The 17,282-nt window shown below is 58.5% G+C and overlaps 1 protein-coding gene across 7 annotated transcripts in view; it reads left to right on the plus strand.

Moving 5' to 3' along the window:
* TPCN1 (two pore segment channel 1) overlaps positions 1–17,282 on the plus strand; it is a 58,945-nt gene that overhangs the window by 19,263 nt on the left and 22,400 nt on the right. For 5 of the 7 annotated variants that reach the window (XM_051826580.2, XM_051826581.2, XM_070066247.1 and 2 more), the window contains exons 3-4: positions 12,614–12,741; positions 16,084–16,260. In XM_051826580.2, coding sequence (XP_051682540.2) covers positions 12,614–12,741; positions 16,084–16,260 — 305 coding nt within the window. Of the gene's footprint in view, positions 1–4,326; positions 4,783–12,179; positions 12,291–12,613; positions 12,742–16,083; positions 16,261–17,282 lie in introns of those variants that run through there. The other 2 variants (XM_051826582.2, XM_051826583.2) reach the window with 2 other exon arrangements.

Below are 17,282 nucleotides of genomic sequence, written 5' to 3' on the forward strand. Positions count from 1 at the left end.
TTTCTGAACGATGCACTGGCCTGATTCCTCCACTGTCAGAGCCCGAGGCTCCTGTGCACCTCCTGCCTGGGGCACACAGCCCAGCCCGCGACTGCAGCCTCCCGGGAGCTGTGCGGTAGAGGTGGGACTCAGGCTGTCTGGTCTCCAACCCCAGCCCAGCTGCTGCTTCCTGCTGTGGCCTCGGAGGAGCCACTCAGCCTCACCCAGCTCTTTCAGATGTAGAGGAGTTGGTGAGTGTGAAGGAAGCCCTTAGAAGGGTGTCCAGAGTGTGGGGAGCGCGGGCACTGCCACCACCGCCATTTCCCGCTATGACACCCTTGCCTTGGGGGCGTGGCTCTCCCGGTTTCCCCGTGGCCTCTCTGTGCTGTACTCCCCCTTCCTGCTGGGGGAGCCCCCCCCCCGGGGGGGGCCCAAGCCATGGTTTGACCTTTTCTAATGAATCTCCCAGCACTGAGCCTGGTCTGCAGCGGGCGCTGGGTGAATGTCCCCTCCGAGTCAGCCGCGCGTGGTCGGAGGGCAGCCTTTCCAAACGTCACCCTCCCGTGGTCCCTCTGAAAGTGGCGCATGACGCGTCTGGATGTGAGACCCGCTCTTGGGGTCTCGCAACCTCGGAGGCCTTCCTGTGCATTTCTCCTGTGGCCGGGCTGTGTGCTTGCTCTCCACTGTTTGCCGTGGGCCCTGTGGGTCCCCGTCAGGTGGCTGGAAACAGAAATGGAGGGCCTTAGCCTGGCCGCCTCGGATGTGCGGCTGTTTCTAGAACAGTGCTTGACCCCTGGCACTGCGCTGTGGAACCTTCCGTTCCTCCCTTCCTCCTCCTCCAGCTCAAGCCTTTTGCCGGACAGGTTTTGGGCTCGTGGCCAGCGATTCAACCAGGAAGGCGCTGTGCCCATTCTCACCCTGCTGGCGGTCAGTGCACCTGCCTGGGGCTTTGCCTGGGTCTTCAGCCTTGGCCCACATGCATCCACAGCGTGGGTCTCCCTTCGGTGCCATCTTGCAGCCGATTTTCAGAAAGTTGAGCAGAAGGGACCATGAGCCCTGTGTTCCTTCGGCGCGCTGTCTCGTGCCCGGGTTTTATCTGGGGGCCCCGGAAGAGCCAGCAGCACGGAGGCACCGCCCGGAGAACCTCATCAGTGTCACTCGCTTCATCTGCCGCTCCTCCTCCCGCTTTTTCCCATGGAGTGGGGCTCTCGGCGACAACTGGCAAACTGTCGGGCCCCGGCTCGTCATTCTGCTGGGCACGGGCTCCCGGAGGGCTCCCAGTGCTTTGTGGGTAGTTCCATTTGTTTCCGCGGTGCCCGGAGCACGGTTGGCACCGGTCCCGGTCTGTGGGTGAAGAAACTGAGGCTGTGGGGGTTCAGCTCGTGCACTGCGGAAGGGGAGGGGCCACAGTGACCTTGGCAGTCAGGGGCTGCGTTTTATACTGAAGGGGATGTGGGCGTGTGTGTGTGTATGTGTGTGTGTGAGAGAGAGAGAGAGATGGGGGGGAAGGAGGGAGGGAGGAGAGGAGGGAGGAGGGGAGGGAGGGAATGGGTTGCTTGCACTTAGGAGAGGAGGCAGGGTAGATCCTGATACGTAGTCCTCGGTATTCACCTGCCCGACAGGAGCCACTCTGGTTTCTCTGAACACAGCTACCTCCCAGGAGGAGCTCATAGACCTTTTCTTTTGTTGTTGTTGTTAATTTGAGAATCAGAGAGACAGAGAGAGTGAGAGAGCTTCCATCTGCCCGTTCACTCCCCCCAGCACCCCAACTGCCAAAGGAGGCTGAAGCCAGGAGCCAGGAACTCCATCCGGGTCTCCCACCTGGGTGACAGGGACCCAAGCGCTTGAGCCATCAGCTGCTGCCTCCCAGGGTCTGCACCAGCAGGAAGCTGGAGTCCGGAGCAGGGGGCCAGGCTTCCCAGCCCCTCCCAGGCCTTTTCTTCAAAGCTACCTCTGTCCGCAGACCCTACACGATGGCCTTGGTGGCTTGCACGGCTCCGGCTGACCCGCCATGTGCTGGATGGGGGTGGGTGGCGGAAGCCTCGCCTCCCGCCCGCTCCTGCCCTCGGCTCCGCGTGCAGCTTTATGGCGCATATGGAAACTGTTTCTATTTATCCAGCGGTGCCAGGCTGCTGCTGCCTGCTGGGCTCCAGCGAACGAAAACCTCGGGCTCCCCACAGGCTCGTTCCGAGGCTGCACACAGAGCAGCCAGCTGTTTTGCAGGGGGCGTCTGGGCCCAGTGACATCAGCGTGGAGGCGGCGTGGCCATCTGTGCAAACAGGTCATCCCAGTTCGCTGGCCCCATCCCCCCCCCGCCCCCGCCCTGCCGTGCCGGAAACTTCTCCCGTACTTGGAGCCGGGGTTTCTGTTGTGTCGTTGGTCGTTTAATGCCTGCCGATTCAGCAGGTTCTCGCAGTTCCTTCCCTGTTCCTCTGGGTGATTTTACGTTTGCGTTCCTGGGCTGAGTGCCAGGGTCCAAGGAGTATGGTGCAGGGTAGGGGCCACGTCGGGCTTTTGTGGCCAGAGCCTGCCAGCCTAAAGGGCTATGCCTGTGGCAAGCGGAGGCTCCACCCAGGGCCCCAGAAGTGCAGGACAAGCTGTTGCCCTTGGTGGCCACTTTGCTGGAGGCTGGGATGTGGTCTTCCTGGTAGCTAAGAGTGATCCGCTTCCTATAGCCCCTTTGACGCCTGCGTGGAGATGCTCCCTTGCTGTGGGAGCCAGGAAAGGCCAAGGCGAGGGGCAGCCATGGTCCTGGAGGAGGGCGTGGTGGGCCAGCCCCCTGACGGCCCTGTGTCGAGGTCATCCCGGCTCCCCCAGCTGGGCCCTCGCAGTTCGCCTTGGCTCTTGCCTTCCAGCTCTGGGCCAGCACAGTGCCCGAGTCACAGGTCACAGGGCCGGTGCCGACACGGTCTGTGGCACTCACCCACTGGAGAGCACACAGGTCAGGGCTGGCCGAGGGGCAGTGTGATGAGAGCATACCTGGCCGCTCTCTTGGCTGGGACTCCTCTGGGCACAGGGACAAGACACAGGCACCTGTCATTTGGCCCAGGGCTCTGTGGGCAGGAGGAAGCTGGGACAGGGCCCAGGTGACTAAAGCAGGTGGGCACCAGTAGCCGCTGCCCGGGCAGAGGTCCTGGAGCAGATCTGCCGGCCTCAGTGGGGACAAGGGGGCAGGCCCTGTTCTTTGCGCCCAGTGGTGGCCAGTCCGGGCCCCCGAGAGTCCCTGCGCCCCTCACTCCAGCCTTGTGGGAGTTGGTGCTCAGTGTGAAGTGTCCCCACTATTCAGGGGCCGGTCCTCCTGGACAGCACCTGCTGACCGCGCTGTCGCTGGCCTCGGCCGCCCCCTCCGCCCTCTCACTTCCACGTGCCCCTCTGCCCACCTCCTTGCTCATGGGCCTCCATTGTCTATTCCCCTGGGAGCAGCTGAGCCTTTGAGTGGACCGGATTCTGGACCCTGTTCAGAACAGTGCAGCACTGGGACTTGGAGCCTTTCCGCCCCACTTCTCCAATCGGAAGTGAGAAGCGCGGTTAGAGCGGAGTGAGGTGGGGCGGGGCGGGGCTCAGAGCCCCGAGGGGGCGGCTGAGCTGCCTCTGAAAGTGCTTCTGGCCTTGGCCGTGCTGTCCCGTCCTGTCGTCCTGTCCTGTGGGAAGCCTGCCAGTCAAAGGACTGGGTCGGCCCCCGCCCCCCTTTTCCTAATCCCCCAGTGAGCTGTGCGGCCACCACCACCCCCCCCCCCCCCCGTGCAGCAGGAGGCTATTTGCAGTCACCTGTGGCCACCTTGAAAAGCCCCTAGCACCTGAGTCACCCACAGCTTCTCAGCAGGGTCCCCGCTGGAAAGCCACAAACAAGCTCGGAGCTTTGCTGTGTCAGCCAAGTTCTGTTTCCTGACAGTGGAAGCCGGGAACAGTCCGCCCCGGGAGGGGGCAGTTCTCCTCTCTTTCCTGTTTTTCTTTCTGCTCTTCGGCGAGGTCCTACCCTGGGTGTCCCTGCTGGACCGTCCTCAACAGCACAACCTTTAGAAACCCAAGCAGATCGTGCCGCGTGCCTTCCTCGCCCCACGGGAGCGTGGGGGCCCGGGAGCTTCTCTTTTTGCTTCAGATCCGTCTGTCGGCTGCTTGTCCATCAAACCTGACCTGGCTCTGGGCTCCAGGAACACTGCCAAGAGTGAGACAAACGCCCTGCCCTCCTGGAGCCACCGTTCCAGGAGGGAGACGGACCCCCGAGTGGACACACAGCCGCCCAGTGGTGGCACGAGCCCAGGAGGAAGCAGTGTGCAGTGGGAGGGGACGGGGGGCAGTGGTGGGGCTTTTTGGGGGAGGCCCGGGCGGCCGTTTGGGTGAGAAAGCTGGCCCTTTAAAGTTGACGAGGCATAGGGAACAGGAAGAGCCAAGGCCCTTGGGCGGAATGTTCCAGAATACCACGGAGGGCAGGGTGGTGGCAAGGAGGTCGCGGGGCCGGTTCCCCAGCCGTGGCGCAGTCAGTGCAGGAGCCAGAGAGAAGTGGGAGCTTGTGGTCTGGGTGCAGCCGGCTTCCTGGGAGCTGCCCTGGAGGGGATGAGCCCCCAGCCCTCCTGGGCTCCTTCCCTGGGGGTGCGGCTGTTCTGCTCAAGGGGGCCGAGGGAAGAAAGCTGTCAGTCACCCTCGGTGCAGCCCGAGCCTCCAGCCGGTGGCAGGAAACAGCGCGTGTGGTGCTTGGATTTGGAGCCCCAGCTGCTGACCCTGTCCGCGGCTGCATGCAGTCACTCAGAAGAGAGCAGCCAGCGATTGGCCCGGGGAGCCCCCGCTGCACCTCTTTAGTGCGGGGTAAGTGGTTGTGTCTGGGGAAAGCTCCAGGCGGGGAGCCCGGTGGGAGATTCTGTTCCCCTCCCCTCCACGGCCCTAATCGCCCCCTCTCTAAATGTGGGCGTTGAGTTAAATGGTCTAGGATTTTGCTCCAGAGCCAACAGGCATCGTGTCTAAGATGGGTGCATGGTGGCACTTGTCCAACTGCACAGCAGAGGACCAGACCTCTGCAAAACACACCGCCAACGAACGGCCGGGAGAGGGGATGCCACGGCGAGGCTGCTCCCTGCGAGGGCTTCTCCCATCCTGGCCGGTAGGCACCGTGCAAGGCGCGCGTCTCATGCACAGACCCAGTGCGCGGGTGCCCTGTGCCGGCGCTAGCACGCCCTTCCGAGCACAGCCTTCACGCGCGTGGTCCAGCTCCGTCACTGTCTCAATCTGCGGCCCTGGGGCAAGCTCCCCGACCTCGGTGCCTCTGTTGCATCATCTGTAAACAGAGCCACGGCTGGTGTCTACCTGATGGGCTTGTGGTGAGGACGGAACTATCAGAGACCCATAAAGTGCTCCAGGGGGTGCTTGGCGTGTAGGGCTTGACCTGTGACGTGGGTGTTTGTTATTTCGGCTGAGTTGGGGTAGGTTGGGGGTGGAAGTGCTGGCTGCCGTGAATCAGGAGTGGGTGAGGGGCGCGTGTGCTGAAGGAGGCGCCGTTGCCCTCCCCGGGCGGTGGAAGGCTTTAGTAACCAGCAAGGTCCCGGCACAGTCAGCCCCCAGGACAGCTCCTGAGTTGGCAGTTGCACCTGAGGCCATCTGCACCCACCTGCCTGCCGGCCCCCCAGGGCTACGCACCTGTAAGCGTGCAGGTGTGCAGGCCACAAGGGCAGCGGGTCCAGCTCCCCACCCACAGGGTGCACCCCGTCTATGCTGGAGCATCCTCGGCCAGGGGCAGGGAGCCGCATCTGGGGGCCCCATGGAAGGGATGACAGGTGTTCCTGGAGGGCGAGGGCTGTCCGGGTCCCTCTCGTCTGCCCACGGCCCGGCACCTCAGAGCTGCCCTGCACCCAGATGCCCAGATGAACAAGGCACTGACTAGTTAGTACTGTCCCTTTAAGAGTTACTTCAGGGGCTGGCATTGTGGCACCGAGGGTTAAGCTGCTGCTTGCAACGCTGCACCCCATATCCGACTGGTGGTTCGAGTCCTGGCTGCTCCGCTTCTGATCCAGCTTCCTGCTAACACATCTGGGAAAGCAGCAGCAGATGGCCCACGTGTGGGAGGCCCAGATGCAGTTCTGGGCTCCAGGCTTTGGCCTTGCCTAGATGGCGGCTGTTGTGGCCATTTTGGGGAGTGAACCAGTGGGTGAAAGATCTTTCCCCCACCCCCTCTCCATCACTGCCTTTCAAATAAATAAGTAAATATTTTTTAAAGCAATGCTCTAAACTCACAGATCCTATTTGGACTAAAATAACGAAGACTTGTGTCCCCAGCCGTAACCGAGCCCAGCGCTGACCAGCTTGTTGGAATCAGTCAAGCTCCCAGCTCCTTGCTGGGCAGCACTGGTTGGTGCACTTGACCTCTGGCCGTGGCTGTCTGCGCTCACGTCCTTGTCTCACCCTCTGCAGCAGCCACGCGGCCGCTCTCCTCCCTCAGCCGGCCATGAGGTCTGTGGCCTTAGGGTGTGTGTCTTGTCTCTGTGGTGCCCGCCGACTCCAGGGGCCCCAGTGCCCAGTGGTAACCAGCTGCCCTCTGGAGCCGCCTGCTCCAAGCCCACCATCTGGGAGGAGTCTGGCACAGGACAGTGGACACAGAGAGAGGCAGCAGGGGCCAGGTCCCAAAGGCCCTTCCTGCCACTGCTGGAGCCCTGAAGTCCTTGGTGGGTTCCAGGCGGACTGGCGCTCTGCAGAACTTGCCTGCCGTGAGGTGTCTGCCCCAGGAAGGACCTGCACGGCGAGAGCTGGCCTGGAGGCTCTGCATCTTCCAGGTGTAAGACAGGAGGCCCCCATGGGGACAGGGTCAAGGTGGGCTGGAGAGAGGGGACCCTCCCTGGCCTGACGCCTGACAGGCCATGCGGAATGAGAAGACAGTGGTGAAGGCTCCTGGCTCCGAGCGCTTATCTTTCCCCTGTCCCAGTGTCCTTGCAGAGGCTGAATGGAGCTCTTGTGTGTGGCTTTGGAGGGGGTTGGTGTTGGGAAAGAGCAACCGCCTGTCACTCAGACACCTAGAGACACCCGGAGGCACCCGGGAAACCGGTGCTGGGGTACAGGTGAGTATATTGGCATGGGGCAGCTGCACCATGGAGCGCTCTGGGGCACCCAGGAGAAAGGCGAGCCACTGAGGATGGCCAGCGCCCTCCCTCCCACCAGAAACCAGAGAGAGAGCATGAGGAAGGGGCAGCGGGCCATTTGCCGGATCCCCGTGTGAGAGGGGCCCTCCTAGGCAGCAGCCGCTAGCCCTGGTAGAGAGCGGTGCCGACGTTGCTACCATCTGTGCCAGCTCGCCGCCATCTGCCCCGCCCCGCAGCACGGTTTGTTTTACCGAGGACCCTGCTCTGCATGTGTGACGGTGTTGCACGGGCACACGAGGAGGTGACTTCCTACGGGGGAGTTAGGCTTGGGCTCCTGCTCCCCTGGCCCACGTGAGCACTGGAGGAGGGGGCTTAGTGCCTTCACATGTGGACCCTGGGACGAGAGCCGGGCGTGCTGCTCTGTCGGCATCGGGCAGAGGAAGGTCAGGTTGTCAAGTTTAATCCATGTCCAGCTGTCCCGCCCCCACTCAGCAACAGCAATGACCTCCTTCGTAGAATGGTTGCGGAATTAAATAGATTCAGAGATGCGAGTTTACAGAAACGTGTCCGTTATCTCTTGCTGTATAACCAGTCACTCCCAAAACAGTGCCCTGAGAGATCACCATCCTGTGCTTCACTCTCTGCGGTTATGGGGGTGCTGGTGGAGGGGGCATCCGTTTGCACAGCTTGACTGGGGCTGGAGAGTCTCTCTGAGCTGGCCTCTCTACATGGCCCGGTTGATGCTGGTTCAAGTGGGCTGAGGCTTGGGCACAGGGGTCTCTTCGGGGACCTCCTCCCAAAGTGGTAGCCAAGTGCCCCAGGAGAATGAGGTAGAAGGATTGTTGTGACCCCAGAAGTCCTGAGCCTCACTTTCTCTGTCCCCTGTTGATCAAAGCAGTGACAAAGACTCACCTGGTTTTAGGGGGAGGAGACTGGGGCAGGTGTGGTACAGCAAGTTAAGTTGCCGCCTGCTGTTGGAGTGCTGTTTTGAGTCCCAGATACTTGGCTTCTGATCCAGCTTTTGGTGAAGGCAGCAGGTGATGGGGCAAGTCCTGGGGCCCCTGCACCCGCGTGGGAGGCCAGGATGGAGTCCTGGGGCCCCTGCCACCCGCGTGGGAGGCCAGGATGGAGTCCTGGGGCCCCTGCCACCTGCGTGGGAGGCCAGGATGGAGTCCTGGGGCCCCTGCCACCTGCGTGGGAGGCCAGGATGGAGTCCTGGGGCCCCTGCCACCCGCGTGGGAGGCCAGGATGGAGTCCTGGGGCCCTGCCACCCACGTGGGAGACCAGGATGGAGTCCTGGGGGCCCTGCACCCACGTGGGAGGCCAGGATGGAGTCCTGGGCTACTGGCTCCAGTCTGGCCCAGACCTGGTTGTTGCAGCCATTTGGGGGGTAAATTAGCAATTGGAAGATCTTTCTGTCTCTCCCTCTCTGTCACTCTGCTTCTCAAATAAATAAATGAAAATAAAAGATGTATTATCTGAGAGTCAGAGTGACAGAGAGAGGGAGAAACAGAGAGAAGCATCTTCCATCCACTGGTTCACTCCCCAGATGGCCGCAATGACTGGAGCTAAGCCCATCCAAAGCCAGGAGCCAGGAGCTTCATCTGAGTCGCCCACATGGATGCAAGGGCCCAAGTACTTGGACCATCCTCCACTGCTTTCCCAGGCCATTAGCAGGCAGCTGGATCAGCAGTGGAGCAGCCAGGACTGGAACTCACACCCATATGGGATGCCAGTGCTGCAAGCCAAGGCTTAGCTTACTATGCTGCAGTGCTGGCCCCAAATAAATAAATCATAAAAAAGAGAAGCTGCAGACTGTACCTGTTTGTAAGGGAATGGCAAGGCCCCAGCAGAGCATGTAAGGTGGGAGATCGGCGTATCTGGTTATCTGTGGTTATCTGTGGCAAAATAAGATCTGCCCCAGTGTAGTCTGGTCACATAGTAAGCCTCAATGAATGTTTTTGCCAATACTTTAAAGTTGTTCTGCCATCCCTCCTCCTGACTCCTCTTTAGAGAATAGTAGGATGGCATAGTGGGTGGGTGCACCTGCCGTGTAGCCGGCTGCTTGGGGCCCCTCCTAGTGCAGCGTCTCAGAGCTGTGTGACGTGTGCCCCTTGCTCACCTTCCTTGCGCAGTAGACGGCATGGGCTTATTGTTGGGGTTTCCTGAGTGCTCAGTGTGGGGCACACAGCCCAGAGCCCACAAGGGCTGCTGCCTCATTCCTTCTTGCTCGCTTCGTGGGCGTGGTCCCTTCCAGGAGGTTCTCCCACTGACACTCCCTAGCAACGGGGATGAAGCTTGAGCCAGAGTGGGTCTGGAACTCACGGTGGATTTCCGGAAGCACAGAGGTTGGGAAGGGATGGGGGGAGAATCGTGCTGAAAGATTCTGATGCCGTCAGTGGCGTGAGAACACTTGAAGGTCGTTTGTGATAAATCAAAGCTGCATGCTACTACAGCAGCACCAGAAATAATGAAGGAACTATAGCTAACCAGCCAACACGTGAGATGAGATGCAATATTTAGCAATTCAGTTCATCTGAAAGAAGGCAGATAAAGAAGAAAAACAACAAAGAGTGGTTGGGACAAATAAAAAAAATGGTAAGATGATTTATTTAAACCTGACAACTACATTAGACGGTAATGATCTAAATACTCCAATTAAAATGCAGAGATCAGATTGGGGGGTGGGGAGCAAGACCCAACTAGATACTGCCTACACCAACACAGTTTAAATATAAAGAAACAAAGAGATTAAAAGTAAAAGGATGGAAAAAGACACTAGTCACTAGTCAAAAGAAGTCGCAAGTGGAGGTATTAAAAACAAACTAGATTTCAGAGCAAAAAGTATCACCAAGGATAAAGGAGTTTGTTTCATAATGATAAAACAATTCATCAAGAGGGAATGTCAAACTTAAATGTTTACCTAACAACAGAGTTTTGAAGTATATGGACAAAAACTGATAGGAATTCAAGGAATAGACAACTCTATAACTACAATAAGAGCTGCTAACGTGCCTGGGAAAGCAGTGGAGGATGGCCCAAGTCCTCAGGCCCCCACGTGGGAGACCCGGGAGAAGCTCCTGGCTCCTGGCTTCGGATCGGTGCAGCTCTGGCCGTTGTGACCATTTGAGGAGTGAACGAGCAGATGGAAGACCTCTCTTCTCTCTCTCTACCTCTGTCTGCCTCTGCCTCTCTGTAACTCTGCCTTTCAAATAAATAAATTAATTTTAAAAAATCAAGAAGAGAAGCCACAAAGTGTGGGAAAAATCTTGCAGCTCACGTGTCTGACAATGGACTTGTATTCCAATGATAAGAACACTCACATTCAATAATAAGAAAGCAGCACAATGGAGGCACAGGTGAACTGTTCTCCCAGGTGCTTCAGAGACGCACAGCAGGCAGTGAGTATGCGGAAATACATCAGCAGTTTAGTTATTAGGCAAACGAAGTGGAAAGCATTGAGATGAAGAACAACGTGACCCCACCCCCACTTTAGCGCTTACAAAGGCCGAGCGCCACTTGTTAGGGAAGATATGGGGCAACTGGGATTCTCGCACGCTGCTGTGCGGTTGCTTTGGAAAACACGTTGGCAGTTTCTTGAAACGCTGAAGGTGTGATCCAGCTAGTTCACCTCTACATATGCACCCTAAAGAAATGGAAGCATGGGACCAGCGTTGTGTAGTGCGTAAAGCCGCCACCTGTGACTCTGCATCCCACGTGGGTTCCAGTTCAAGACCCGGCTGCTCCACTTCTGATCCAGCTCCCTGCTGATGGCCTGGGAAAGCTGCAGAAGACGGCCCAAGAGCTTGGGCCCCTGCACCCCTGTGGGAGACCCAGAAGAAGCTCCTGGCTCCTGACTTCAGCCTGGCCCCAGCCCTGACCATTGCAGCCTTTTGGGAAATGAACCATCGGAGGAAGATCTCTCTCTCTCTCTCTGTAACTTTGTCTTTCAAATAAATAAAATCTTTAAAAATAAAAATGAATAAAAGAAAGTATACAAGCACACAGAGCAAGAGTGTTTCTAGCAGCTTCATTTGAAAGAGACAAAAACTGGAGTCAGCGTAAGCTCCATCAACAGGTGAACGGATACACTGCGGTCCGCTTGCCCAGTGGAGTTTCACACAGCCACAGAGCAGAGATACTGCTCCCTGATGCAGCACAGAGAGAGGTTTTTTGTTTGTTTGTTTGTTTGTTTGGAAATACAGAGTTAGGAGGGAGAGAAAGATCTTCCATCCACTCCTCTAATGGCTAGGCCTGGGCTAGACTGAAGCCAGGAGCCTGAAATTCCATCCGGGTCTCCCACATGGGCGTCAGAGTAGGTCACGTGTCTAAACACGTGGGCCTTTCTCCACTGCCTCCCCAGGAGCATTAGCACCCAGCAGCTGGGTTGGAAGCAGAGCAGTCAAGAATCAAACTTGTGCTCCGGTAGGGGATGCCGGCGGCCAGCTTAACCCAGTGCACCACAGCGCTGGCCCCCGACACAGGCGCATTTCACAGTGACTGTAACAGCTCCACGTCGGAAGGACCTTCTGCAAGCCAGCCCGTTTCCTGCCCTCTCCCCGACGCTTCTGAGCCGTGCACATCGACTTCCTGCCAGCTGTGCAAACCTCAGTATCCAAACATTCGATTCTTTCTCTTCCTACTGGGGCGTCGGTTAGGGTGTGGATTGTGCGGAGCCAAATATTCAGCCACGATTCGCGCTTCTCCCACAATGGACGAGAGAAAGCTTTTTTTTGCTCGCGGCCCTTGTTTTCCACGCGCATCAGTACCGCCCTGGTTGTTTAGACAGACGCAGCTCACAGGGACTCTGGTGGCGTCCTTGGCAGCCCAGCGTTTGGAAGTTAAGGATCCCAGGGTGTAGCCAGCGCGACCTCTTGGTTATCGTTTAGTTCTGTGGCCGCCTTCTCAGACAGTTACCCCATGTGGCAACGGAGGCAGCCAGAGGAGGTGGGGCCCCGCCTTCCCGCCGGTCCAGGGTCAGTTCCAAGTGCAGCCTGCACCAGTCCCTGTGCCCGAGGCAGCCCGGGCCCTTTCATGGGTCAGCTGCCGGGCGTCAGGGGTGGAGTCCGCCAGAGCCACACTATTGGACAGAGAGCAGGGCAGACCGGGAGTGCCACGCCCTGCCACAGGGAACAATGAACAAATGCAGTCATTTTTGATTTGACAATGAGTAGAATAGTACCATGTCTCCAAAAGGCCAAAGTGTGCAGAAAGGGCCCCTCTTTTGGGTGACACCACTACGCTGCCCTGGTAATTAACCTGTTACGATTGAGTCCTCGCCTTCTTGTGGGATAAGTAGATATATATGGGTAGTTTCTTCCCCTTTTGCACAAAAGATAGCACACGGTCTGTGTTCTTGTACTTGACCCTTTCATTCAACAAGAGCAAAGCTTTTTCTGTTGCCCTTCTGGCTCCTGCCGTCGTGAGCACTCGGACCCGAGTATTGACTTGCGGATGATGGGCTGTGGGTGTGGGCGAATGTATCCACGCCCCGGTGAGCCGTGTTTTCTGCCCAGTGGTGCTTCTGCTTTCCCAAGCCCTGCACTGAATGCATCTGTTCTCTTCCAACACAGATGGCGGGAACTATGCCGTCCACGACTCCCAAGTCCCCAGCCTGAACTCCGGGGCCGAGATTTCCCTCTCCAGCCCCATTGGACACAACTGGGAGATGAATTACCAAGAGGCAGCAATCTACCTCCAGGTGAGTGCCTGCTGTGCGGCACCTGTTTCCTGCACCTGCTGCTGGGGGCTGGGAGGGAGCCAGGGCTCTGTTAGATGCCCAGACTTTCAGATTGGGCTGGGGTTCCTGACCTGACCCTGACCCTGACCCTGACCCTGCTGGTGTCATGCTCCAGCTTGGCCTCTGACTCCCAGTCCGTGGCTGAGCCTGCCTCAGTTTCCCTGAGACTGTCTGCTAGGCTGTCCCTGCCCCCTGCCCCCTGCCCCGGGTCCCTCAGAGGCTGGGCTGACTTCTTCAGGCAGGCATCTGTACACGCTATGGGGAATTGCACACCTGTGCGCCTTTCCTTTGAATTGGCTGCTGCTTTCTTGTGTATTATTTCATGCTTGCTTTTGTTCCAGTAGTATTTTTTTTCTGTAAAAGTTATATATACTCGTTACAATAAATTTAGGTGCAAAGAGGAAATGAAAAAGCACTCACCCAAGACAGTCACTGTTAATCTTATTTCCTTTCAGGTTAAGAAAAAAATTTAAGAATAATACATGTATTTTCTAAAAGAGTTTTTGAAGTTTATTTTTAAGATTTATTGAGAGAGAATCAATCTTCCATCCACTGGTTTACTTTGCAAATGGCCGCAACAGCCAGAGCTGGGCCAGGCCAAAGCCAGGAGCCTGGAACTCCCTCTGGGCCTCCCATGTGAGTGCAGGAGCCCAAGGACCTGGGTCAACCTCAGCTGCTTTCCTAGGCACATCAGCAGGGAACTGGATCGGAAGTGGAGCAGCCGGGTCCCACACTGGCGCCACGTGGGATGCTGGCATTGCAGCCACAGCTTAGCCCGCTGTGCCACGACCCCGGCCCCAGCTTAGCCCGCTGTGCCACGGCACTGGCCCCTAAAATAATTCGTGGTACCTGCAGTGGTGCAGACTGCTTGTTTCTGTAACATGGAGCGTGAGGTTTTTTCATGTCATTGTAACCCTTTGGTCAACATCATTTGTGTAGCTGTAAGTTACACTCTAACTATCCTTACAATGCTGGACATTTTCCCTTACTGTGAATTTCCCTTATTATAAACTGTAGTCCAAGGACAGTGTGTGCATAGGTTTCCTCTCTTTCTTTTTCTTTAGTATCCATGAGTATTTTACTGGGAAGGACCCTAAGAAATGGAATTACTAGGTGGAAGGAGTCAATGTTTAAAGAATTTTTTTGGTTAATTTATTTTCACTTTATTTCTGAGAAAGAGGTGGGGGGATGGGAGGGAGCTCAATCCAGATCTCCCTTGTGGGTGGCAGGGACCCAGATACGTGAGCCCTCCCCTGCTGCCTCCGGGGTCAGAAGTGGAGCAGCCAGGACTCGATCCTCGGCATCTGACCCTCAGTGTGGGCATTCCGAGCCGTGACCCGGCTGCCCCCTGCCAGGCCTGTGGTTCGTTGCATTTCTTGCTCTTGAGGGCAGAGCCATGGACCAGCGTCAGGGAAGCGACTCTCAGAGTTGCCCTGCAAACCACAGCCAGGCCTGGCTGCGTCCCCAGACGCCTGGGACGCCTTCAGAAGGGCCCTGGGGGGGAGGGTGTCCAGGCTGACCCCTGGCCCGGCCACTCTCCCCTCCAGGAACTGGGGCCGCCGGAAGCAGCCTCCGCTAGGGCTCTGCTGACATCTGGGGCCATCAGATGTCCATTTAGCAGCACCCTTGGAATGTCCCTGCCACATGCAGGAGCATGCGGCACCCCCCATCATGACAACCAGGCATTGCCAAAGGCCCTGGGGCAGGGAGGGGACAGGATCAGCCCAGCTGAGATGACACGTGTCGGCTGCCCAGTGACGAGTGACCAAGCTGGGGAGGGGCGAGCCCCTTGCTTCCCATTCCAAGGAGGCATCCGAGGCCCCTTCTCACCCGGAGGAGGCTGACCTTACCAGGCAGGGTGGGCAGCGGCTTCAGGTATCACCTGCTCTTCCCCAGGGACGCTGTCCCGGGGCAGTGGCAGGTGTCAGTCATCTCCCGGTAACGGGCAGGGGGCCCAGACTGTCGTCGAGGGCAAGGTCAGGGAGCTTGGCTGCCCGGCTCCCAGTGCCAGGCCTTCCCCGTCTGGCTGCCTGGCGGGGATAATGAACAGGGAAGTCGTTAGGAGTGAATGGGTGTTAGGGGCTCAGGGGAGGGTCTGAGCCTGGGGCTGGTGAACACTCAGCCAAGGTTGGCTGCTGGTTTTATTCCAAGCCCGTCATTCTGCAGGGGCTTGGAACTAAGAAGTAGCAAACTGCATTCTGTCACCTCACACCCATTAGAATGGCTGTCATCAAAAAGAGGAGAGGAGGTATTGGGGTGCAGCAGTCAAGACGCTGTGTTGGACGCTTACATCCTGAATCAGAGCGCCTGGGTTTGAGTCCCGCTCCATTTCTGATCCAGCTTCCTGCGAGTGTAGACCTCGGGAGGCAGCAGTGATGGCCCAAGTACTTAGCTCCCTGCCACCCACGCGGGAGACCTGGCTGGAGCTCCGCCCTCTGGCTTTAGCCTGGACCAGCCCTGGCTGATGCCAAGTAATGGATGATCCCTCTCCCTCTCCCCCCCCTCCCCCTCCCCCCTCCCCCTCCCCTTCCCCCTCATGGTGCTTGCTCGCTCACTCGCTCTCTCTGCCTTTCAAATAAAAGAAAATAAGTGAATAAAATTATAATACATGCATCACAACATTAAAAGATGAAGGATAAACGTTAGTGAGGATGTGGAGAGGAGGGAACCCTCACACTCTGCTGGCGGGAACGTAGCTCTCTGCAGCCAGTGTGGAAAACTGAGCTGCGATCTGCAGCCCCCCCTTTTGGGAATGCAGCCCAAGGGACGGGAGTCGGTGTGTCGGGGACAGCTTGCTCCGTGTTCACTGCGGCATTTTTCACAATCACCGCACTGTGGCAGAGAGACAGTGCACCCGCTGTCACCTCACATCCATTAGAATTGCACCCGCTGGCTGGGCCAGGCTGTGGCCAGGAGCCTAGAACTCCACGCAGGTCTCCCCTGGGGGTGGCAGGGGCGCAAGCACTCGGGCCGTCACCTGCTGCCTTCCCGGGGTCAGGGTCAGCGGGAAGCTGGAATCGGGAGCCGGAGCTGGGATTGAACCCAAGCATTGTGCGGGGGACGTGGGTGCTCTGGCCGGCGTTTCGACAGCTGACCCCTCCCAGGTGATTTTAAGCAGCAGCAAGCCTCTTGAGCCCGTCAGCGGGCAGGGGTGAGGCTTGACTGTTGTCACCTCTCGTCTCTGACCTGAGGTCCTCTCGTCTGCCCCGGGCATCGCTCCCCTCCCCTCCCCTGCTGCGGCACCTCCCGCCACGTGCCGGATCACCTGCTGGCCCGTGCGCCCTTACCGCCCTGTCTTTCCAGGAAGGCGAGAACAACGACAAGTTCTTCACCCACCCCAAGGATGCCAGAGCGCTGGCCGCCTACCTCTTTGCACACAACCACCTCTTCTACCTGATGGAGCTGGCCACGGCCCTGCTGCTGCTGCTGCTGTCCCTGTGCGAGGCGCCTGCCGTGCCCGCGCTTCGGCTCGGCATCTACGTGAGTGCCGGCTGCCTGGGAGCCACGGGGGGTCAGGAACCTCAAGAGGAACATTCTGGGCCAGCGCCGCAGCTCACTAGGCTAATCCTCCACCTAGCGGCGCCCGCACACCGGGTTCTAGTCCCGGTTGGGGCACCGGATTCTGTCCCGGTTGCCCCTCTTCCAGGCCAGCTCTCTGCTGTGGCCCTGGAAGGCAGTGGAGGATGGCCCAAGTGCTTGGGCCCTGCACCCCATGGGAGACCAGGAGAAGCACCTGGCTCCTGGTTTCAGATCAGCACGGTGCGCCCGCCGCAGCGTGCCAGCCATGGTGGCCATTGGAGGGTGAACCAACGGAAAAAGGAAGACCTTTCTCTCTGTCTCTCTCTCTTACTATCCACTCTGCCTGTCAAAAAAAAAAAAAGGAACATTCTGGAAGGGCAGGTCCCACCCATAGGCTTAGAGAGGCTCTGGGTGCAGAAATGCCCCCACGGTGGTGCCGGGTGGCCCAGCAGCAGTGAGCGTCCCCCCAGGCCCCAGTGCTGGTCAGTTCCTCCCTTGGGACCTGAGCCTGTGCCTTGGCTATGGTGAGCAGGACACCCGGGGGGAGATCCTGACCCCACAGCGCAGCTCTCGTTACGTGGAGGCCTCCTTGTCCCTGTCCCCTTCTCAGAAGTGGAGTGTGTGAAGGAAGCATTTTCCTGCCAGGTTAGGGAGACCCCAAGCCCCCCATGACCGGGCCCGGCTCCCCCTCCTCTCACCTGCACCTGCACCTCCTCCCATTCCGGCCGGTGCTGTTTCCATCCTTTCTCCCCTCTGCTGTCCCCTCTCCTGGGGTCCCTCCTCCTGCCAGCTCCAGCTCCTCCGCTGAGGCCCCCTGGAGGGCCCATGGCACCGGGAGGATTGCCCACTCTCCTGGCTCCCCGTGTGCCAGGGCCACACAGGCTGGGTGTCCCCAGGGACCGTACCCCGCTAGCCCATCGACCGCACCGCGTGTCGGGGCTGCGGCGGCCCAAGTGGAAGGGGTGCACCCGAGTCCCCCGCAT

This window comes from Oryctolagus cuniculus, chromosome 21 (genome assembly GCF_964237555.1).
Source record: "Oryctolagus cuniculus chromosome 21, mOryCun1.1, whole genome shotgun sequence".
Lineage (NCBI taxonomy): Eukaryota > Metazoa > Chordata > Mammalia > Lagomorpha > Leporidae > Oryctolagus > Oryctolagus cuniculus.